This window comes from Lissotriton vulgaris, chromosome 9 (assembly GCF_964263255.1).
Source record: "Lissotriton vulgaris chromosome 9, aLisVul1.2, whole genome shotgun sequence".
In the NCBI taxonomy this organism is placed as follows: domain Eukaryota; kingdom Metazoa; phylum Chordata; class Amphibia; order Caudata; family Salamandridae; genus Lissotriton; species Lissotriton vulgaris.
In genome coordinates, this window is record NC_141697.1 from 1,112,864,924 (window position 1) to 1,112,888,804 (window position 23,881).

A 23,881-nucleotide genomic window follows, 5' to 3' on the forward strand; every position below is an offset into this window, starting at 1 on the left:
GAGTGAGAGTGAACAGGAAAGGGGAGTGGGGAGTGGGAGAACATAGGTACTGAGACACAGTGGCGAAACGAAACTTGAGGGGGCCCCCCTGCAAACTACATGGAGGACCCCCCCTCCCCATTCTCCGTGCCAGTCTAGAGTTCTCAGGCCAGCGACCCGCCATATTGCAGGGGAAGCGGGGCTATTGTTACGCCACTGTCACCAATACAGCCGTTATAAGTAACACTGGATGGTGGAGTTTAAGGTTGGGTTTAGTCTGCTAGCAGGCTATCATAGGTGGTGGTTCATTCATTACAGGGTCCCTGCCATCAGAAGGCCGGGGAAGTTTGCCTAATTTTAGGTGGGTTTCCTGATGCAGACTCCTGTCATGATATACAACATCGTACCCACTCATCGTTCAGTTTTGACAAAAGTGCATCCATTGCTCCTTCTCGTTCCCGTTTTAAAACATTAGACAATGCAGTGTTTCAAAAGCAGGTGTAACTACAAAGAGCACATTTTGATAATACATTTTTATTAGTAGACAATAGCAATCTTAAGACTCTCTGTCAGTCTCTCTCTTTCAGTCAGTCAGTCTATCTCTCTCCGTCATTCAGTCTTTCTCAGTCAGTCAGTCTGTCAGTCAGTCAGTCTCTCTCTCTTTTTCTGTCAGTCTGTCAGTCAGTCGGTCTCTCTCTCTCTCTGTCAGTCTCTCTGTCTCTCTCTTTCTGTCAGTCAGTCAGTCTCTCTCTCTCAGTCAGTCTATCTCTCTGTCATTCAGTCTCTCTCAGTCAGTCAGTCAGTCTGTCAGTCAGTCAGTCTCTCTCTCTCTCTGTCAGTCTCTCTCAGTCAGTCCCTCTCTCTGTCAGTTTCTCTGTCAGTCTCTCTCTCTCAGTCAATCTCTCCCCCTGTCAGTCCCTTTGTCTGCCAGTCTCTCTCTCAGTCAGTCTCTCTCTGTCAGTCTCTCTATTTCTCTCTTTCTGCCAGGCTCTCTCAGTCAGGCAGCCTCTCTCTCAGTCAGTCTCTCTCTCTCTCAGTCAGTCTCTCTCTCTTTCTGTCAGTCAGTCAGTCTCTCTCTCTCTCTTATTCTCTCTCTCTCTCTCTCTCTCTCTCTCTCTCTCTCTCTCTCTCTCTCTCTCTCTCTATATATATATATATATATATATATATATATATATATATATATATATATATATATCTCAGTCAGTCTCTTTCTCTGTCAGTCAGTCTCTCTTTCTCTGTCAGAGTCCCAGTCTCTCTCTCTCTGTCAGTCTCTCTCTGTCAGTCAGTCTCTCTCTTAGTCAGTCTCTCTCTCTTTTTTTTCCTTTTTCTTTTATTTATTTTATTTCCACAATTGGATCAAGTAGACAATATTGATCATAGTCATACAACTAATACAAATAATACTATTTACATATTTGTTACCTTTTGTACAGCATAAAAAGATGCACTAATCACATTTCTAAATGATCTTTAATCACCCCCCAAATTAACCCTTTCGATGCTCATGTCGAGCTCAGCTCGTCATGAGGCACGGTTGAGCTGTGCTTATGACGAGCTGAGCTCGTCATAAAAACAATAACAAAAAACAAGTTCAGCACAGGAGGGGAAAAGTCACAGCAGCCAAGGTGTTAACATGCCAAGTCTTCGCTTCCTGACCCCCCTTTAACACATACAAACTCCATTCCATTTCATACAAATTGTATAACTTAGCTCTCCAAAATTCAAATGATGGAGGCTCAGGTTGTAACCATTCTGTAGCCTTACATAAGCGTGCTGCGGTCATTGCAATAAACAAAAAATATTTATGCTTACTTAAAGCAGTACCATTTCGAACTGTTTGTCCCCCACCTAATAATAAAAGTGCAGGGGAGATTTTTATTGGGATATGAATAACCATTGTAATAAAAGTTTCTATACTGCTCAGGAACTGCACTAACTTAGAACAGCTAAAAAAGATATGTATGCTATGAGCATCCTCCCCACCACATCGAAAACATTTTCCATCATATTGAGGGCCCCAGGTAGCCATTCGTTTAGGAGTATAGTATAGCCTAAACACCGTCTTATACACTTGCGCTTTTAAATTAGCAGAGAGGCATAAGTCTTTCGCCATCAGTATGGTATCTTCAATTTCAAGTGTCGGTTTCCCTAACTGATTCTGCCAATACACATTGTATTTCTGCATATCATCAGGTCTATACTCCATCATGATCTGATAGATCATACCTATTCTTTTCCCAAGGCGCATTGCCTCCACTAACTTATTAGGGGCAGGTTTAATATGTTTTCTTAAACAAAAATCTCGAATTTGGAGATATTTAAAAAAAGAAGATTGAGGTAATTTATATTCTGATAGATACATCTGCCTTGTGAATTGCTCACCTTGTGAATATGCCCCTTGCGCCAGCAACGTTCGGAAACTTCTTTGTAGCACGCCGGCGTGGTCGACGTCATAGGAGCACGGCATTGCGCGCGACTCCGTCTGACGTCACCGACTCCTCATAAGGCCCACGTCGGCGTGATGACGTCAGTTCCCTTTTTTCCGCGTCGTCGAGGCTAACGGTTTCTGGGATCTTCTGCGATACTTTGAGTATCTTGTTGCTATTTTGTGTAACTGTTTCTCTTTCGAGATTTTCTTCTTCGTCGAGGATGTCGTTGAGGAAGACGGGGTTCAAGCAGTGTGGTTCCTGTGCCCGAATGATGTTGATCACTGATCCGCATTCCGATTGTCTGTGGTGTCTTGGGTCGGACCATGATGTTAAGAACTGTCGTTCCTGCTTCAAGATGAACCCCAAGGCCTTACGAGAGCGGGAGGCGAAGCTTCTTCTTGCGAAGGTGAAAGAAAGAGAAGCTGGAAGGTCTTCGAGGTCGGTTTCCAGACGCTCGAAGTCGAGGCAGATGTCGCGGTCGAGGTCGAGGTCGGCTTCGCGATCGAGGTCCAGAGCGAGGTCGAGATCCAGAGAGAGGTCGAGGTCTGGATCCAAGTCGGCTTCGGGTCATGCTTCGAGCTCCTCGAGGAAGAAGCACAAGAGGAGTAAGCATCGCTCTAAGCATCACTCTGGCAAGGAGTCTTCGGATTCGAAGAAGAAGTCTCATAAGCATCATAAGGACTTTGTGTCTCCTTCTCCGGTGCAGTCTCGTGGAGGTTCTCCTGTTCAGGAGCAGGAGCCTGATCTGGAGTCGCACCATTCTTCGGTGCATGATGAAGAAGAGGTTCCTCGAGCTCCCACTCCGGATGTGGAGCCTGAAGGTCAAGAGGGCCAGGGTGCACCTTTGCCGCATCAGCCTCCTTCGGAGCGGCCGTTGGGTTCGTACCCTCCCTTTCCTGGTCCAGGTCAGGACCCCTCGCAATTTCTAAATGCCATGTTTGGTGTTTATGCGAGGGCAATGTACCCCACTGGCGCACCGGTTGGTCCCATAGGTCCATTGTCTTTTAATTTAGGCGTACCTCAGGCTTACGCCCGGCCCCCTTTATGCCGTTTATGCCGACGCCTTGTGCTCCTTAGCTCGGTACGGCGCCGCCGAGGTCGTCGACTTCGCATGCGGCTTCGCCGGCTCCGGATTGCCTTGCACCATTCTCCCCTCTGCCTTGCACCCTTCTCCTGTCTACCTTGCACCCTTCTCCCCTCTGCCTTGCACCCTTCTCCCCTCTGCCTTGCACCCTTCTCCCCTCTACCTTGCACCCTTCTCCCCTCTGCCTTGCACCCTTCTCCCCTCTGCCTTGCACCCTTCTCCCCTCTGCCTTGCACCCTTCTCCCCTCTGCCTTGCACCCTTCTCCCCTCTGCCTTGCACCCTTCTCCCCTCTGCCTTGCACCCTTCTACCCTCTGCCTTGCACCCTTCTCCCCTCTGCCTTGCACCCTACTCCACTCTGCCTTGCACCCTTCTCCTCTCTGCCTTGCACCCTTCTCTACCTTGCACCCTTCTCCCCTCTGCTTTGCACCCTTCTCCTCTCTGCCTTGCACCCTTCTTCCCTCTGCCTTGCACCCTTCTCCCCTCTGCCTTGCACTCTTCTCCCCTCTGCCTTGTACTCTTCTCCCCTCTGCCTTGCACCCTACTCCACCTCCGCCTTGCACCCTTTTCTACCTTGCACCATTCTCCCATCTGCCTTGCACCATTCTCCCCTCTGCCTTGCACCATTCTCCCCTCTGTCGTGCACCCTTCTCCCCTCTGCCTTGCACCCTTCTCCCCTCTGCTTTGCACCCTTCTCCCCTCTGCTTTGCACCCTTCCCCCCTCTGCATTGCACCTTTTTCCTCTCTGCCTTGCACCCTTCTCCTCTCTGCCTTGCACCCTTCTTCCCTCTTCCTTGCACCCTTCTCCTCTCTGCCTTGCACCCTTCCCTCCTCTGCCTTGCACCCTTCTCCCCTCTGCCTTGCACCCTTCTCCCCTCTGCCTTGCACCCTTCTCCCCTCTGCCTTGCACCCTTCTCCCTCTCGCCGTTGCACCTTCTCCACTCTGCCTTGCACCGTTCTCCCCTCCACCTTGCACCCTTCTCTTCATTGCCTTGCACCATTCTCCCCTCTGCCTTGCACCCTTCTCCTGTCTACCTTGCACCCTTCTCCCCTCTGCCTTGCACCCTTCTCCCCTCTGCCTTGCACCCTTTTCCTCGCTGCCTCCCACCCTTCTCCCCGCTGCCTTGCAGCCTTCTCCTCTCTGCCTTGCATCCTTCTCCCCTCTGCCTTGCATCCTTCTCCCCTCTGCCTTGCACCCTTCTCCCCTCCGCCTTGCACTCTTCTCTACCTTGCACCCTTCTCCTCTTTGCCTTGCACCCTTCTCCCCTCTGCCTTGCGCCCTTCTCCCCTCTGCCTTTCACCCTTCTCCCCTCTGCCTCTCACCATTCTCCCCTCTGCCTCTCACCCTTCTCCTCTCTGCCTCTCACCCTTCTCCCCTCTACCTTGCACCCTTCTCCCCTCTACCTTGCACCCTTCTCCCCTCTGCCTTGCACCCTTCTCCCCTCTGCCTTGCACCCTTCTACCCTCTGCCTTGCACCCTTCTCCCCTCTGCCTTGCACCCTTTTCCCCTCTGCCTTGCACCCTTCTCCCCTCTGCCTTGCACCCTTCTCCCCTCTGCCTTGCGCCCTTCTCCCCTCTGCCTTGCGCCCTTCTCCTCTCTGCCTTGCACCCTTTTCCCCTCTGCCTTGCACCCTTCTCCCCTCTGCCTTGCACCCTTCTTCCCCTTCCCGTTGCACCCTTCTCCCCTCTGCCTTGCACCCTTCCCCCCTCTGCCTTGCACCCTTTTCCCCTCCGCCTTGCACCCTTTTCCCCTCCGCCTTGCACCCTTCTCTGCCATGCGCCCTTCTCCTCTCTGTCTTGCGCCCTTGTCTCTCTGCCTTGCACCTTTCTCCCCTCTGCCTTTCACCCTTCTTCCCTCTACCTTTCACCCTTCTCCCCTCTGCCTTGCACCCTTCTCCCCTCTGCCTTGCACCCTTCTCCCCTCTGCCTTGCACCCTTCTACCCTCTGCCTTGCACCCTTCTCCCCTCTGCCTTGCACCCTTCTCCCCCTCCGCCTTGCACCCTTCTCTACCTTGCACCCTTCTCCCCTCTGCCTTGCAACCTTCTCCTCTCCACCTTGCACCCTTCTCCTCTAAGCCTTGCACCCTTCTCCCCTCTACCTTGCACCCTTCTCCCCTCCGCCTTGCACCCTTCTCCCCTCTGCCTTGCACCCTTCTTCTCTCTGCCTTGCGCCCTTCTCCTCTCTGCCTTGCACCCTTTTCCCCTCTGCCTTGCTCCCTTCTCCCCTCTGCCTTGCACCCTTCTCCCCCTCCCCGTTGCACCCTTCTTCCCTCTTCCTTGCACCCTTCTACCCTCCGCCTTGCACCTTTCTCTGCCTTGCGCCCTTGTCCTCTCTGCCTTGCATCCTTGTCTCTCTGCCTTGCACCCTTCTCCCCTCTGCCTTTCACCCTTCTCGTCCACCCTCTTGCACCCTTCCCACCCAATGAAGGGGGCTGCCACCTGGAACAATGGCACCATTTCAAAAGCATGATGGACTAGGGCCGGCCGTGACTGGGCCCACACCAGACGCACTGGCGATCCAGGGGAGGGGGGGGGGGCTAGTGCCCCCCCCTTGCAACTCCCTGCGGACGCCCATGGTAGTGTGTTCTAACAAGAGTGCTTACCTGAGGGCACCATTGTGCTGCTTCATCCCTTCTCATATAAGCTTTGCCCTGGAGAATGCTGTCTCTGGGGCCCCCACCCCATCCTTGTCCTTGTCTCTTCTCTGAGGAGCAGAGCCCTGCGGGGAACGCTGTCTCTAGGCCCCCACCCCCATCCTTTTCCGGTGGGCCCTGACTGAAGAGAAACAATGTAAGTTGTTACATTATTTCTCTTCAGTCAGAGTGAGGTGCTCAGAGCAGGCTGCAGACAGCCTGCACCTGCTTTAGAGGGAGAGAGGCTTGCTTTAGCGCAAGCCTCTCTCACAGCTCTCACTGAAGAGCTGAGGGGGCCCCCTTCATTTACTGAGTAGAGTGGGCCCCCCGCACCGCGGGTGCTGCGGGGGTGTTTGTTACGCCCCAGCTGAGACAGGAACGTAGGGTAGGTCGGCATGGTGTAAACAGAGGGTCAGAAATCTGTAGTGAAAGGTATACCACTTTAAATCATATTTACGTCTGTGCACTTTAAAGTGGCCATTCAAAGTAGAGAAAACAGCAGTTCTCTTTACCAACGGTTGCATCGCTAACAATAAACAACAGGCATTCCAGAATGTTCCTTTGTTTTGTTGTCTGAGTTTTAAGAGCTATTGTGATACCATTCTCCGGAACGCCCCTTTAAAGTCAAACAGTACATGCTACCTGTCTTTTGACTGCTGTATACCCATCGAGAAAACATACTTTAAAAATGTGAGTGTATATTTTGAGAGATCCTATTGGCCAAGATTTTGGAAAATATTTTTGAATCTGTATTGATTAAGGTGATTGGCCTGCAGGATGCCATTTCAAGAGGTGATTTATCTTTTTTAGCAAAGATTACAATTTTTGCCAGGGACCACGAAGCAGGAGGGGAGGCGCCACCAAAGATTTATCCAACCATTAAAGTGAATATTCCCTTAATCTGTGCTTCAAAGATTTCATCAAATTCAGCGGGGATAGAGTCTAGTCCTTTTGCTTTGCGGTCAGGCAAGCTCTTAATAGCGCTATGTATCTCTTCCCAAGTGGGAGGGCACTCCAACTGATCTTGCACTACTGGGCTAAGTTTGGGCGTAGTTACCAGATCTAAGTAACCCGAAACGTCTGTGTTCCTATCACCCCGGGGTCTAACATCTTCCTCGGTATAAAGATCATTATAATATCCTTCAAAGGCTTTATGTATTTCCCTTGAGTCTTTCGTCAGTCCCCCGTGATGGTTTTAATTTCCGATATAGTGTTCCTAGTTGTCTGTTGTCTAATTGTTAGTGCCAGCTGGTGTCCAATTTGCTCCCCACATTCATATATTTTCCCCCTGGTTGCGGCCCATTTGGCCGCGGTTCTTTCTGCAAAAATAGAGCCGATTTCTGCCTTTATCACTGCTACCCCATGCTGGAATTCTTCTACACTCCCTCCTGTTTTTATTGCCTGTGCCAAACTGGTTTCTCCCACTGTCAATTTTTCCTGTAACTTCTGGACCTGTAGCTTCTCTGCTTTATTTCTCTTGATTGAAAAACTCAGAGTCTCGCCCCTGACCCCGGCTTTAAATGCATCCCAGACCGTCATTAGAGGGGCTAAGTCTAAGTTTACCTCCAAGAATTCCTCTATCCACTTCTGCATGTGAGCTTTGTAATTAACATCATACAGTAATACTTTTTCAAAAGACCAGGTTATATTCTTATTTTCGGTTTTTAAGCCGCCCAGATGCAGCATTAGTGGATTCTTGGTGAAATATCAATGCTTGAAGTGCTGATCAGGGGTGATGATATGAAAAAATAATCTATTCTGGTGAGTGACAAGTGAGGAGCCGAAAAAAAAGTATACCCTTCTTGCTTGGATCTCAATACCGCCCAGATATCAGCTAAGCCATTAGTTTCTACCAGATTTAGTAATGCTTGAAACACCCTTGGTTTTCTCCCTGAATATCTCCAGTCCCTCTTTGATCTCCACCCTGTAGGTAAATTTAAATTAAAATATACAAAATCTTGTCTCCGATTGGCAGCATGGATTTATACCCAAAAAAGGAACTACTGAACATGTTCGGAGAGTAATAACGCTGTTCGATGCAGCAAAGGTGACAGGAGACCCGATTGCTTTAATATTACTAGACGCTGAAAAAGCGTTTGATTGGGTCTCCTGGATATTTTTATGGGAAGTGCTAAAAAGAGCTGGTTTCGGCCCCAATATGCTACAGGCAATTCAGGCGCTGTACAAAAACCCTAGGGCTCAAATTATGATTAATGGAAACTTGACCGAACCTATAAATATTTCACGTGGAACCAGGCAGGGTTGCCCCTGCTCCCCGCTTTTGTTTGCGCTTTACACCAACCCACTAATTTCCAAAATAATAGCAAACCCTGAAATAAGTGTGGATGTTAGACACTGGTTAAGCACCAAGATTATGGCATATGCCGATGACTTGGCATTTGTTACACCAGACCCCGAAAGTGCCATTAAGACCCTGGAAAACGAAGCACAGGAATTTTGGAAAATATCTGGTTAAGCTCTGAATAAGAAAAAGACACAGATAATTCAAAATGAAAATATAAATTGGACTAATCCTCTAGTAGTTTCTAAACCAAAATATCTGGGGGTGAGCATCACTGCTAATCTAGATTCAATAGTGGGAGAAAGTCTGAACCCATTAACGACAGATACAAAAAAAGCATTGAAAGAAATTGACAACCTACACCTAACTATAATCGGACGGAGCAACGTGAGAAAGATGACTTATTTTCCAAAACTATTATACTTCTTCATAACAATTCCTCTAGAATTCAGCAATGCAGTCCTTCAGATATTTGAGCAAATATTCTGTCAGTTCATTTGGTCATACTTGGTAGTTTAGTCTGCCCTGTTCCCATGATGCACTGGGCCAGGGACAGACTGATTTGCATATAGCCAGGTTCTGAGCTGGGATGGTGCAGTGAGATAAATAACGGTGATGGATCAAGCCCTGATCTTTGGACTGGGTAAGAGTGGTCTGCTTAATTCAGACACTCTGTTCATCACCACCCCCTTTTCTGAATCGTTTTTGGCCACTATAGGTGTGGCAGGGTATACTCAGACATGAGTCCCTTTCTCACTGCACCATCAGGATTCAAGCAAGCCGGGCCGACGACGGCTGAAATGCCAGAAACCGGTCCCCGGTAGCTTGTCTCCTTTCTGGTGAAGAATTGGCTTGGTAGTTTAGTCTGCCCTGTTCCCATGATGCACTGGGCCAGGGACAGACTGATTTGCATATAGCCAGGTTCTGAGCTGGGATGGTGCAGTGAGATAAATAACAGTGATGGATCAAGCCCTGATCTTTGGACTGGGTAAGAGTGGTCTGCTTAATTCAGACACTCTGTTCATCACCACCCCCTTTTCTGAATCGTTTTTGGCCACTATAGGTGTGGCAGGGTATACTCAGACATGAGTCCCTTTCTCACTGCACCATCAGGATTCAAGCAAGCCGGGCCGACGACGGCTGAAATGCCAGAAACCGGTTCCCGGTAGCTTGTCTCCTTTCTGGTGAAGAATTGGCTTGGTAGTTTAGTCTGCCCTGTTCCCATGATGCACTGGGCCAGGGACTGACTGATTTGCATATAGCCAGGTTCTGAGCTGGGATGGTGCAGTGAGATAAATAACGGCGATGGATCAAGCCCTGATCTCTGGACTGGGTAAGAGTGGTCTGCTTAATTCACACACTCTGTTCATCACCACCCCCTTTTCTGAATCGTTTTTGGCCACTATAGGTGTGGCAGGGTATACTCAGACATGAGTCCCTTTCTCACTGCACCATCAGGATTCAAGCAAGCCGGGCCGACGACGGCTGAAATGCCAGAAACCGGTCCCCGGTAGCTTGTCTCCTTTCTGGTGAAGAAATGGCTTGGTAGTTTAGTCTGCCCTGTTCCCATGATGCACTGGGCCAGGGACAGACTGATTTGCATATAGCCAGGTTCTGAGCTGGGATGGTGCAGTGAGATAAATAACGGTGATGGATCAAGCCCTGATCTTTGGACTGGGTAAGAGTGGTCTGCTTAATTCAGACACTCTGTTCATCACCACCCCCTTTTCTGAATTATACTGTAATTGGACTTTCTTTGTGATGAAAAAACAAATTTAATAAAAACATGTGATTGTAATCTTCTTGTACTAAAAGGCTATTTTCCAAACCATTCCTCCATATGTCCCTAGTCAGCTGCATTGACGGCTAGTATGTCCCAGGGTGGTGTGGCTGGTGAGAGAAGAAAAATTAATACATTAAGTAAAATAAAACACTTGACTTCATGCAACGAGACAAAGTCCTCCGTCTTCTCTCCTAGAGGCAGGCTCCCAAGCCAATACTGGCGCTGCTGAGAGCAGCGCCCTGATTGGATGGAACGGCATCTGTCAGTGCTCCCAAGCCACTGGAGGCCTGTACTTAACTGTCAACCCAGCTGTCCTAAGATAGCTAAGTTGAGAGGTTTAAAGTGCGCATATGTGGCTGCCCATCGCAAGATGGCAGGCCAGAGAGACATGCACACTTTAAACAAGTGCAAAAGGCAGTCCACCCTGCTCCCTGCTGCAGCAGCTCCACCCTGTACTGACACTCCATTCAGGAGGGGTGCCGAAAAATATTTGTAATCTCTGGGGGCATTTCAGTGGGGTGGCGGTACTCCCCTATAATGGAGGAGCTGCCCCTGGTCATTTGCTTTTAGGATACATGTTGCTTTGTATAGTTGCTGTAGTCATCAGTTAACCTAGTTTTGAATCAACTCATTGAATAATCTTTGTTCTTGTTGGATGACAGGAAGAAGGGTGCAGTTGATTGTGAAACACTGAGAAACAACGTGTCCTTGGCCTGCACAAACATGGAAGAGAAGCTACGTAACACCTGGTACCCAAAAGTGATCAAGCTCTTCACACAGAAGGATGCCCTGTTTGGCATTAAACCAGATAGAATTGACTCTTTCTACAACAGCGTGTCTACACTCATGTCTAATCAGGTAAATCACTTTTGTCTCCACGTAAACCAAAACAGTACTTTTGTGTTAATTAACTGGAATCCTGAGTAAAACCTGGTCTAAGGCTCATATCCGTGGCATAACGTAAAATGATGTGGCCCCTTGCAGAATGTTGTTCCATATAGTTTGTCTGCCATTGTTCTGATGGTAGTTCTTCAAAACAGAGCGCGGTTTTTACAGGATTCCGTACTAGTGTTAGAACATTCACATTGTGATGCGGACAGCTGGGCATTCTAGAATGTTAGGGTGGTTTGCAGTTAATGCTCAGATGCTGAGGGGAACTGTTGTGAGCAGACTCACTGTGACCATGCACCTCTTTTAAGTGTGTTGGAGTATGCAACTTCTTTAAATATAGACGTTTCTAGTTAATGGCGTCTGCTCGGACGCGTTTACCCTAGGTAGAGGGACAAGACAGGGATGTCCCCTCTCGCCCTTATTGTTTGCCCTGAGTATAGAGCCCTTTGTTGCCAGGATAAGAGCAATACAGGGGTTCAAGGGTATGCAATTTGGTACGGATGAGTATAAATTCTCACTATTTGCAGACAATATCCTCCTACCGCTAACAGATCCACAAGCCACGTTAACGGCACTGCAGGAGGAACTTCAAATGATAGAACAAATAGCAGGATTCTGAGTTAACCTATTTAAATCCTAAATGTTAAACCTTACACTCTCCGAGGGAGAGATGACCTCACTGGTCAGGGGCTTCCCTTTTCAATGGGCCAAACACAACATTACATACCTGGGCATGAGGATTACTGCTACTGTAGGGGGGGTTATAAAGGGCACATTTTTCACCTCTCCTGAAACAGCTACAAAATGATCTCAAACGGTGGGGCTCACTTTTTTTTTTTTTTTGTTAAATTTTTTGAAAACCTTTATTGTGCACGAAATACAGAACAAATACGGGCCCACAACCATCCGGCCGGCCACGAACTTTCATGTAGCACTAAAGCATGCAATACGGTGACATAGTAATACAGTTGCACTTCGGCTATTAATCAGAAATCAGACTGGAGGATGCCGCAAGACCATGACACAGGAATAATTAAGGTTAAGTTTTTAAGTTTTTATGCAACTAGTAAATTCAGGTCGTATTGTTCCGTACTCATAAAATAATAAAGTAAGAGCAAGGACCATGCAGGTGGGACATGACAGTAGCTACAATTCACGGGCAATCCACATCTCAACAAGCAGTCCCGACCGGGCAGGATGGCCACACAATATCCACGTTACAGGGTAGCAATCCCAACTACCCACTCATATCTACACCGCCACCCTTCGCCCAATATGCCTGAACACGGGCCAAGAAAAAGGAAAAAATATAAAAGAAGCAAAAACAGGTCCCATAGAAACTAACCAAAAATAAAATATAACCCCCCACCCTACACACATGCAGAGGCTATGGCCTACCCCCCCCCTAGCAGAGTGTCTGTCGCCCCATAAACCCGAAATACAGCAAGAGAAGAAAAGAAGTAGAAGAAAAAGGCAAGATAAAGCAAGAAAAATGTAGAAAAGGAAGAAAGAAAAGAATAAGAAACGAAGAATTTCAACACTTGAATATAGGGAGGAAGAAAAGAACAAGCTGATCTACCACTCCCAAAAAGAAGGAAGCGGGGAGGAGCCCTCACAATATCAGAACTCCCGGACTCCCAGCTATCCGCAACCCCTACGTCATTTTAGTGTTCCGGTCCGGATCCCCCCCGGCTAGTCAAATACAAGGTCCGCAGCCATCAACCGCAACATCTGTCCCTGAGCCACCCGCCCGCGAAATAACAGTCGCCCCGTAAAGAGGAACCAAAAATGATAAAACACAATACTTGCGACTTGAAATGAAGGGAGAGGCCAGCGCGCAGAACAGGAAATACAATATGAATAGGTGGAAGTCTCACTGAATGCGCAATCAATACATCAACAAGTATTTCAGTCCGGGGTCATAACCAGGCAGACAGTCAGTGCCAGTAAGGGAAGAGTCCTCAGCCCTGTCCCGAACGTCGGAATCCCACCAGGCATAGCCACAGCGAAGCAGTGAGACAATATGGCCACAGAGAGAGTGAGAGTGTCGCAGGAACACAAAATGGCCGTCGAGAGCCATCAGTAACTTCATCGACTGTAGTAGTGAGTTCCCCAGGAACCTGCAGAGCGTACGAGTTCTTCGAATACAAAGTCGGAGGGCACAACCCAGGGGCCGGTGATAAGGTCGACAATGTCTTAGATATGTCCCAAGGCACTCGCGGTGAGAATTCCACCAATGTTGCACTCTCCGGTGAAAGGAGAAACAAAGTATCCCAAATAGAGGCAGCAGGCGGACGGTCTCGGGCATCAGTAGATTCGGGAGCGGGCACCTCTGTCCAGCTGGCAGAAGGAAGCACTGTATCTCCATGGAGCGCAGGCGGAGATGAGTGTAGACTTTGCGGGGTCAGTACGTTGCAGTCCCGCCGCAGCGACGACGCCATGTCGTCCAGCTTCCTTCGCAGCTCTTGGCAGCCTTGGCGCATATCAGCGCGGAGGTCGTGCAGGGCAGTCAGGATGATTTTGAGAGAAAGTGTAGGCTGAAGCCCCCGGCTCTCACTTCCCAAGGAAGGTATTCGAGAATCGGACCCCATCACAGGCGGGGCAACACAGGCCACTGGCAGGGACGGGCGCCCTCCCCCACACCTCGGAGCCTCAAACAAAGCCATCATGGCGAAATTCCGGGGAAATCGCAGGATAAGTGCGCACAGGCGAGCGTCCCTGCAGGGTTACAGCATCACAAAGTACAGCGCCAGTGAGGCATACATCGTGGAGAGGCGCCCCGTACCAGAGGGGGGTAGTGAGGCGTGGGTCAGGCAAGCATAGGCTATCAAACAGTGCCGTGCGACACTCTCCGTTCGTATCTGCCTCACAAAGGATCCGTTGCAATAGGGTGCCTCAGCTCAACAAGCGCTCGCTCCTGGCCGCCTTCTGCAAATCGCCGTAAGCGTCGCAGCACAGACAGTGCATCGTGAGGTCCCCACCGGTGCTCAGGTCGTCAGCGCCGATCAGGCATCCTGGCCGCCATCAGGTCTCCGGGGAACGGCAGAGAGCTTTTGTGCAGGCGGGCTCCCGGGCTGCAAGCAGTACAGCGGCTATCTCCGGCCGCCGGGCAGGTCGAGAGACCAGAAACACACCGCTGGAATCAGCGCCGCGCCGCACTTCATCCAATAGTGAAGTGCATCAGGATTTATGCCAGGATCACGGTGCGGCGGTAGCAGGCTGAAGGAGCCGGGAGCCTACAGGTCTGCTCCGGTCGCCATCTTGGCTCCTCCCCTGGGGCTCACTTTTTATTTTGTTGCTGGGCTGTATAAACGCAATTAAGATGACGATTCTTCCAAAATTACTCTATCTATTCCAGGCTCTCCCAATCGCTCTAGACTGTGATTTTTCTCAATATTAGTCACAATGATTACGCGTTCTTTATGGCAAAATAGATGGGTGCGGCTTCCATTCAGACTTCTTACAAGGACAAAGGATGAGGGAGGAATGGCACTCCCAGAGTTTATCTTTTATTATAAAGCGGCGCAGCACAGGGTAATAACGGAATGGTCACAGAGCGAATCAGATAAACACTGGTTGCACATGGATAGTGCCATAGTGGGGAAACGCATCTGGGATGTGCTCTGGAAACCAAAGCAGGATAGAGCAGGGAACGCATATCTAACTACGCCTACCCAGACCACTCTTAAAGTGTGGGATGAGGTCACGAAGATAGCTGACTGGGCAACTTCCCCTCACCATATACCCCAAGTCATCACAATTCTGAGTTCCCGCCGGCAATGCAAATAGGTCCTTTCGATGCATGAAAAGAGGGGGGATGCCTCAGGGTGTTGGACCTCGTAATTATGATATATTAACCTTTGACCACTGCCGGCGCGATTTTAACCTACAACCCTCTGAACATTACTATTATCTCCAACTTAAGCACTGGGTATTGAGCCCAAAAATCAGAGAAGCAGCAACTAGAGATTTACCACCTATAGAAAAGTTTGTGAGGAGGGCTTGAGATTAATGAAAGACAATGGAAAACCATTTGGAAAGACATTACCGAAAATAATCATTCCGCTGGTTTGAGAGAAGCCCATTACAAGGCGCTCTGATACTGGTATCTCTACCCCACAAAGCTGAAACAAATATTCCCTGGGTCCTCTGGTAGGTGCTGGAGGGACTGTGGGTTACTGGGTGATTTTCACCACATTTGGTGGGACTGTTCGACAATTTGCCCCTTTTGGGCGGAAATTCTAGCTCAACTCAAAGAAATCTTGGGGTATTCAATTCCTGATTCACCTGACTTTATGCTCCTGGGGCTCATATCAGATTAATTGCAATACCAGATGAAGGGGAACAAAGCCATTATGTGGCTCTGCTTTGGGGCAGCCAAAGGCGCGATAGTGACAGCATGGAAGAAAAAAGTAGCTCCCGCCATTACTCAATGGCATGCCTGCTTTTGGAGAGCGCTTGTAATGGAAAGAATGGCAGACATCTTTAGAGACAACTTTAACATTTTTGAATACTTATGGGGTCCTCTAGTGGAAGATTTATTGCGGGGTCTACTATTAACCCCTCCCATGCGTTGGACGGGCCCCCGCCGTCCAACGTCACGGAGGGCGGGTGTGGAGGATGGCCGGAGGCCGTCCGAACCCTGCCCACTCATTATTCCGCCAGAACCGCTGTGGAATTCGCGCTGCGGTCAAGCGGTTAACAACATGTCCACCAACCATTAGATCACTACACTTATTTCAATTTTAAGAACAGAACATAAAGACAGGAACAAATAGGGACAAGCCAACGAGGGCTGAATAAAATACTCTCCTCCCATTGCTGGTAAGAATACATACTGAATAAGCATGCACTCCTATGTCATCCTATAGTTACATTAAGTTTAAGGGAAGGTTTAGGGCGGGGTGGAGGGTGGGAAATGGGGAAAAGTTGTAAGTTCATAAATAAAGGGGATGCCAGCTAATATCTGATGGCTCTGATAAACAGTCAACACTTTCTCGTTCATACCAAGCAACTGTACCCTATGTAAGATGTGAAAATTATTGGGAAGAGATTGCATGTATTTGTAACTGATACTGCTGGTAACTACACTAAAAATCAATGAAAAGACATTTGAGAAAAAAAAATAGAGAGAAGTTTCTAACAAATTGGTGAGAACATTCTTGGGGTTGGTGGAATTCTGTTCCAAGTTAGTGAAAGATTTTTCATCCAAAACATACAAAGTCAGGCAATTACTCAAACTTAAGAACACGTTTGAATGCTCCAGACGTTGTCAGGCTAGTTTATTTCACTCAAGAATTATATTTGCAATGCGCCTCCTTTACAAGGATTTGACCCTGAATTACTTAGTATTGTTACCACGGATGCTGGTGGTAGAGGAATCTGTGTAGTTCTCACACAGAAAAATAAGTTGGGCAAGGAAGAAACTATTGTATTTGCTTCTCGTTCACTTACCCCTACTGAAAAAATATACTTTGTTATGGAACGGAAAGCACCCGCCTGTGCATGGGGCTTCGAGCATTCCGGACAATTTATCTGGGGGAAAATGGTTACTTTACGAAGTGACAATAAACCTCTCACTAGAGTGTTAACTACTAAGTGATTATATGGTGAATCTCCTAGATTAGTCTGTATGTCAGTGAGACTATTTGATTTTAATTATGAAGTACAATACGTATCAGGTGCAACGAATGTTGTTGAAGATTTTCTGAATCACATGCCACTACCCATGAGTGAAGTGAGTGAGGGTACCGTGGAAGAATTTTGCATAGCTAATATTTCAGAGGAATTTCCTAGCATTTTGGGTGAGGAATGGAAAAGTGCCCCGAAGCAGGCACTATTCTTAAGGAAGTGAGTAGGATGTTATCAGTAGGTTGGCCAGATACAAAGTCCATCAGTTGAGAGGTATTGACATACTGACAACTTAGACATGAGATGTCCTGAGAAGGTGGTTTGATTTTAAGACAAGGGAAGGTTGTTCCTCTGTAAAGTTTGAGGAAGAAGGTCTTTGGAATTTGCCATGAAGGGCATTTGGGTGTAGTTCTAACTAGGAATATAGTCAAGAGTTGGTGTTGGTGGCCAGATTGTGACAAAGAAATAAAAAGGAAGGTCAGAAATTGCATACAGTAAGAGAATTCTGATAAAACTCAAGTAACACTTAGACCTTCTTTACATCTTTTTCTCAGCCCAGAAATGCAAGGAGAAAGGGTTGGAATAAATATAATGGGGCCGATATGGGAACATGAAGAGCAAGTGTACATAATGGTTTTGATGGATTATTTTACCAAGTGGCCTGAAACTGAAATAGTTCAAAGAGCTGATACCAGTAGTGTTAGCAAATTCCTTTACAAAGGGTTCACTAGAGAGGGGTTACTTAAGTGTATTCTTAGTGAATATAGTCCTCAGTTCTTTTCCGAACGTTTCATTTCTTTTTTTTAAAGAGAAATGGTATCATGCACAAGACTACTTTAGTGTACCATCCAGCGGGAAACGGAGCAGTAGAACTGTTTAACTGCCTTCTAAAAGGAATTGTATATTTAGCCAATTATAAAAGTCTTTTGTGGAGGAGAGAATTACACAAGATGGTGTGGGCATATAGAATTACCCCTGTTTTCAGTTCTTTTGAAGTGACGAGGGAAAGAACTGCCAGGTCAAAAGATAGCATAGGATGGTTGAAAGCAGCTTCAAGGGTTGATTGGTCACCTGAGGTGGCGAAAGAGAATTTATCTGAAGCACAAAGTGCAAAAGACATTATGACTTAAAGCATAAAAGCAAAGTAGTACATGTGATGGTTGGTGGAAGAGTAGGAGTATAAAGATGCAGATTTATTGGTAAAAAACAAAGTTGTTTTACCCCACCTTTAGTAGTACTTAAGGTTTTTTGCAATTCTGTATACTAAGTGATGGTAAGGTTTGGCATTTGTCCGCGACTTCCTTGTGTAAGAGAATGAATGACAATGCGGATGTTGGTATTGGTAATCAAAGTTCACAGAATAATGTTGTAAGTTCTCAGGGAGAAGCAAAGGATACCAAACAAAGATTTGAGTAGTTATATAAAAATGATGATGCCCAAGGTAATGGGGTACCAGGTGATGGTGACCACCTGGGTACCCAGAGTCAATGGGTTTTGGAAAAGCAAGAAGGGATGGAAAACTCACAAGAGAGTAGTGGGGCATCCCATTATGTGAGCACCATAGCTAGTAATAAAAGAAGGACAGGACATTCTGTGATTAAACCCAGAAGGTTTAAAGACTACTTGTGTGATTAATCCAGTAGTATGAGTTCACACATTTTAAGCATATTGATGTCTGATATATTAATATGTACAGTATTATATTTGTGAACATGTTTATATTGTTTTTATATCAGAACATTGTATAACCTTTCTAATTTTAGGTATATAGTGTCACTTAATTTGTATTCATTTAGTAATTGTCATACCCGTATTATTATGTATCATCTTGAGTTTTTAAATAATTAGTGATCATATGCATGGCTATCTCCTTGATTAGATGTCAATGCATATTAGATGTTAGCAGTATCTCTATCACTTGATCATAATGTGTTTCCTAAGTATTTATATTTAATTGCTCTTGAATATAAAAGGAGGGAAATGTGTTGTGGTGGTAGGTATTCATGTCAGAGCACACTTCTTACAGGACACCGTAATAGTGTCAGAACATTCACATTGTGCGGCAGACAGTTGGCTTTCTAGAATGTTAGGAGGGTTTGCAGTTAACACTCAGATGCTGAGGCAAACTGTCACAAGCAGATGTGCTGTGAGCTTGTACCTTGCTTTCCACTTTTATGTGTGTTGTCGTATACAAATTCAATAAATATAGATGTTTTTAACAAATTGGTGTGGAAGTCTATCCGTACACCCATATCTTACATACTCATTGGCCTTGTGTTGAATTGGCCTCCCAGATGTTGGTAACCACTGGAGGTTCTAATCCACTGTTAAAGAATTCTATAACCAAAATAATTTCTTTGTGAGCACCTCCACCCTTCATCTCCTTCCAGATCTCAACATCAGTCCAGCAATCATCATTTTCTCCACCTTTTTATGGATAAGGTATCCAGAACCCCTGTTATAAGAATTTTGCTTGTGGATAAAAATGAACCAAACAATCCATGTATTTAATCTTTAATTTCACATCGCTTAGGCAGTCATTCTGCATCAACAAAGCAGGCTAGTACGTAATCCTGGAAATTACATATTAACATTTGGTTCTCGATGTAACATAACAGCACGTTCAAGAGCAACCCTAGAGTGGTAATTGAGAATTTGAAGCATATGTATCGTAATATCTTTTTGAGGGCCCAGGTTGGTCCAGTCGTGCTGGTCCTTCCACGTCTTTTGTGGTTACAACCCATATTTCAAATGTGCACTAATGATACCCAAGTCTCCAGGAATACCATACTGGTACGGCCTAGTTTTCACCTGTCGCTGCCACAGTAGCAGGCTGCGCGTAATGGTACTCCCTATGTCGCATCTGCCCCTGCCACACGTGTCCCTAACTAGCTTGGGCAATTGGTCCCTTTATTGTTCTCGTCTGTTAATCTGTAGCCCTGGTGAAGTGAAACAATAATTGTCATGGTCTGTGACATTTCACAGTGAATATTTTCATTCATACTTTTCAAATCATTTGTTACCTGCAAAGCACAATACTCTCTTTTGTTTCGGGCTTTGCTTTCTATTATACATCTTTTATGGAAATGAATACAAAAAATATTTTTAAAAACAAGGGACTGCTTACAAATAGGCACATTCCCCAAAAAACACTTGACATTCAGAGCCATGCTGTTGAGGGTATTGCAAGATGGGATACATATTCACTGGTCAACAATAGAATAAGCCCTTCTGAATGTTATGGTCTCCAGACATTTGAGACCTTCTGATTCAAACATGTTTCAAATTAATGCTGGTGCTGCGATAAACATGTGCGACTCCTATGAATATTAAATTAAGCGGGTGCTGCGATCATGAGAGGCCCCCTTGCATAAAAATATTTGCAATGCCATTGTCCCGGCTGCTTGAAACTGCAAGCGCGCATGGCGCACTGAATGTGAGCAAAGAACGTCATTGAGTGGTCGTACATGAAGTAAGAGAAACTCAATAAAGAAAATAGGGCTTACAAGTGTAAATAACACATACTGTGTAACAACCAAAGTAAAGGGGCCAGTAGCCATGAGAGGTTACAAATGAAGACATGCTATGTACTAAGGAGGGACTAACAAGCCAATTACTGAATCAGAAGCAAGAATTTACAAAGGACAAAGACACAAGCCAATGGAAAATATGGGCAGAGAGTGGGCGGGGCTTCTCTTTCATACTCTACTACAGCAAGTCCTGCAGAGCAGCGCATGCGCCCTGACTCAGGCTCGACATAAAAATATATCAGATGAGTGCAGTGAATAATACTATGCCCACTCTATGTGCATGTTAAAAATACTGGAGCATGTTAAGAACATTTTATTAGGGCATGTCCATGTGTTTCATTGCAATACATTTTAACAATTTCATCAGGACACAAGGACCATGACACAGAGTGTCTCTCTTGAGCACACAGTGCATCTGGACCCAATGGATTACACACATACCAGGTCGTCCAAAATTGTTGGAATTGATGCACAAGAAATGGCCACAATCACTAGAGATTGTTGCAGTTTCATGGAAACAAAATCCAAAAACTTTGGACCACTTCACAAGGAATAATAAGAGGTTCCAATCCATATATGAACTTAAAGTTAACTCAGAAGAAAGTGGCAGCTTGTGTAGGTCGTCAGGTAGGACGCTTGTGCACATTGTTAACATGCCCCTGCTGCATGATGCAACAAAGAAGCTTCTGAAGCCTTTATTCTTAAGAGTGTCCTACACATGTCTGAAAGACAGTGTTAAGCTTATGTTTACATGCCTAACCAAATTATGTTGCTTTTGTATCTTCAGGTAGACTAAAAAAGCTACTTAACAGTACATCTGTGTTCGTAAATTGGAGGGTGATAGTTTGCCCAAAGTTAATCACAGTGGAGAATTTGATGTGTCTTGTATTATCTCAAGTACTGGGGTGTCTTTCATAGATTCACATGACTGAATCATTCCCTGTCGTCGGAGTGGGAGTCTCACGGTAGATAAAAAGCAATAATATGCACATAATATCCTAAATCTTGGTAATAACCAACCAGGAAGTAAAGTTGCCCAAAATACAAGAGTAAAAACTTCCACACTCATGACTATCCTAGTCATTTTGTATAGTCCAAACTGCAGCCAATAAGGCGACAGCACCCACCAGAATGTTCTCCCCAGAGGCTCAGGCTCTCAGATTTTCTACAGCACGTTGTGTGAAGGGAGTCTCCCTGAGCTCTGCTCAGTTCTTCTCAAGTGTCTTCAGGATTTCTCACATCTGCCTGTGGATTCCTCACCTTGTGAATATCCCCTGCGCAACAGCCAATCGGAAACTTTTGTAGCTCTCCACGCCGGCGAGGTCATGGACAGAGGGTACGACTCAGCTCGCGACCCCGCTGACGTCACTGGATCCATAATAGGGCCTCGTCGGCGTGATGACGTCACTTCCCTTTTTTCCGCGCCGTCGACTCCAACGGTTTCTTGGGACTCTCCGTAGTAACATTGTAGTTGCTCTTGTCTGTTCTTCTCGTTTCCTTTCGAAGATGTCTGGGAGAAAATCTGGTTTCAAGCCCTGCAGGGAGTGCAGTAAGCAGATGTCCATCACTGACCCGCACGAGGATTGCGTATGGTGCTTATCTTCCGATCACGACGTCGAAGGATGTGCGTATTGCAGGAAGATGACCTCTAAGGCATTAAAGGAAAGGGAGGCGAAAGTATTTATTGCCAAGATGAAGAAGAATAAGAAGGCGAGTAAAAGAAGATCGAGGTCGAGGTCGAGATCTCGTTCCGAATCCAGATCGGGTTCGAAGGCGGCGTAGGGACATTTGAAGTCGAAGAAACATAAGAGAAAGAAGCACTCTTCAAGGCATCACTCTGATAAGGAACCGGCGCCGAAGACATCTTTTCCTCGACGTCACAGAGGTGAGGTCGATTCTTCTCATTCAAATCCAGTCTCCCCAGAGAAGGAAGTGTCTCCTGAAGTCGAAGTCTCTCGATCACCGATGCCGGCTCCTTCGGATTCGGTCCATTCTTCGGATCCGGGTGAAGCCGAGCCACAGCAAGAAGACCAGGAGCAGCCTGAAGAGGTTCCTTTGTTGGCACCTGCGGGCCCGATTCCAGGTACACCGGCTTCAGAGCCGGCGCCGGGAAATTATTCTCCTTTCCCGGCTCCAGGTCAAGACCCATCACACTATCTTAATACTATGTATGGTGTCTTCGCAAGGGCCAGGTAGCCCTCTGGTGCGCCTGAGGGCCCCATGGGTCATTTTGCCTACAATTTGGGTGTTCCTCAGGCATATGCCCAGGCTCTATTTATGCCCTTTCTTCCAGCGACGTCGTCCTGGAATTTTGTGGCGCAGAGGGCTCCGTCGCCGTACCGAGAATCTCCGGCGCCGTATCGAGAATCTCCTGCGCCGTCTGTTCGTCCTCGTTCGGTGCAAGTGGCGCCGTCGGATCTGCATTCGACGCCGGTCCCGAATCCGATGGAGTCGGTTGTGGATCCATCGACTCCAGTCCTGAGGATCCGCTCCAGGAGGGAGGCTCAAAGAGTTGTGGAAGAGACTCGCTATCGGCAGGAGATGGAGGAAGGTGAACTTCCTTTTCTGAGGACTATTTTGCAGAGTTAAAAGATGCAAGTGGCCTTGATGTTTCCCCTGAGTGGGATTTTTCTCCTGGTTCAGATGCTTCTTCAAAGGAGGAAACCCCATATCACACAGCTGTCTTCCTCTAAGAAATCATTATTCAGGCCTTGTGAATCTTTTGGTAAGCTCCGGCTTTTCTCAGAAGATCCCACAAGAAATGCATTTACTGCCTGTATCCGGACCATCAAGTGAAGGACTGCAAGATCTACAGGGCCTTCCCTCAAAAGACCCTCAGGGATAGAGAGGGCCACTTACTTCTGTGGCTACAGAAGCTTAAGGACCAGGACAATCCAGTCTCTGAGGTCGGTAGTATTGCCTCTGGGTCTTCTGTGGCCTCTAGGAAGACGTCTGCTGAGGAGGTGTTATCTTCTCCTGGGGCCAAGGTTGTGAAGAAGCAACAACCCTCTAAGGGTTGAGAGAGGCCTACCACTTCTAAAACTACTCCTACTGTCAGGAGCAAACCTTTGCCTTCCACGCCCCCAAGAAGATCAGTCAAGAATTTGCCTCCAAAACCAACTTCTGAGAAGATTCTACCTCAGAAGAAGACCCCGTCGTCGTCGACAACCCCTTCGTCGATGAAGATTTCCGTTGACGCTACTTCCATTTCGACAGTAACTTTTTCTTCAGGGGGAAGCTTTGTTTGGCCCACATGTGGAAGAAGCCTTGCAAGCAATTAGGAAGGATACAGAAACGGCCAGATCTCTTGGCACCTTGCAGTTTCGCATGTCGCCCTAATCGAGGAGGTTATAGCCAAAAATCTTCCTACAGGTCATATCAGGGGACTCAGCGATACCAATCGCAATGTTACCAATCATACGGCCAACGCGACACATCCTATTCCCAGAATAAGAAGAAACCTTCCTACCGCGGAAAGGATTCTAACAAAAGACAATGAGTATCATCACCTGCCAACGCGTCTGCCGCAGTCCCATGTAAAAGTTGGAGGAAAAATCTCAAAATTTTATTCGAACTGGTCCTCAATAACATCGGACAAATGGGTCCTGGACATTGTA

At 46.9% G+C, this 23,881-nt stretch overlaps 1 protein-coding gene across 1 annotated transcript in view; it reads left to right on the forward strand.

The window, feature by feature from the left end:
- DNAH12 (dynein axonemal heavy chain 12) overlaps positions 1–23,881 on the forward strand; it is a 1,291,066-nt gene that overhangs the window by 100,786 nt on the left and 1,166,399 nt on the right. The window contains exon 8 of the mRNA XM_086939114.1: positions 10,875–11,070. Coding sequence (XP_086795240.1) covers positions 10,875–11,070 — 196 coding nt within the window. The remainder of the gene's footprint in view (positions 1–10,874; positions 11,071–23,881) is intronic.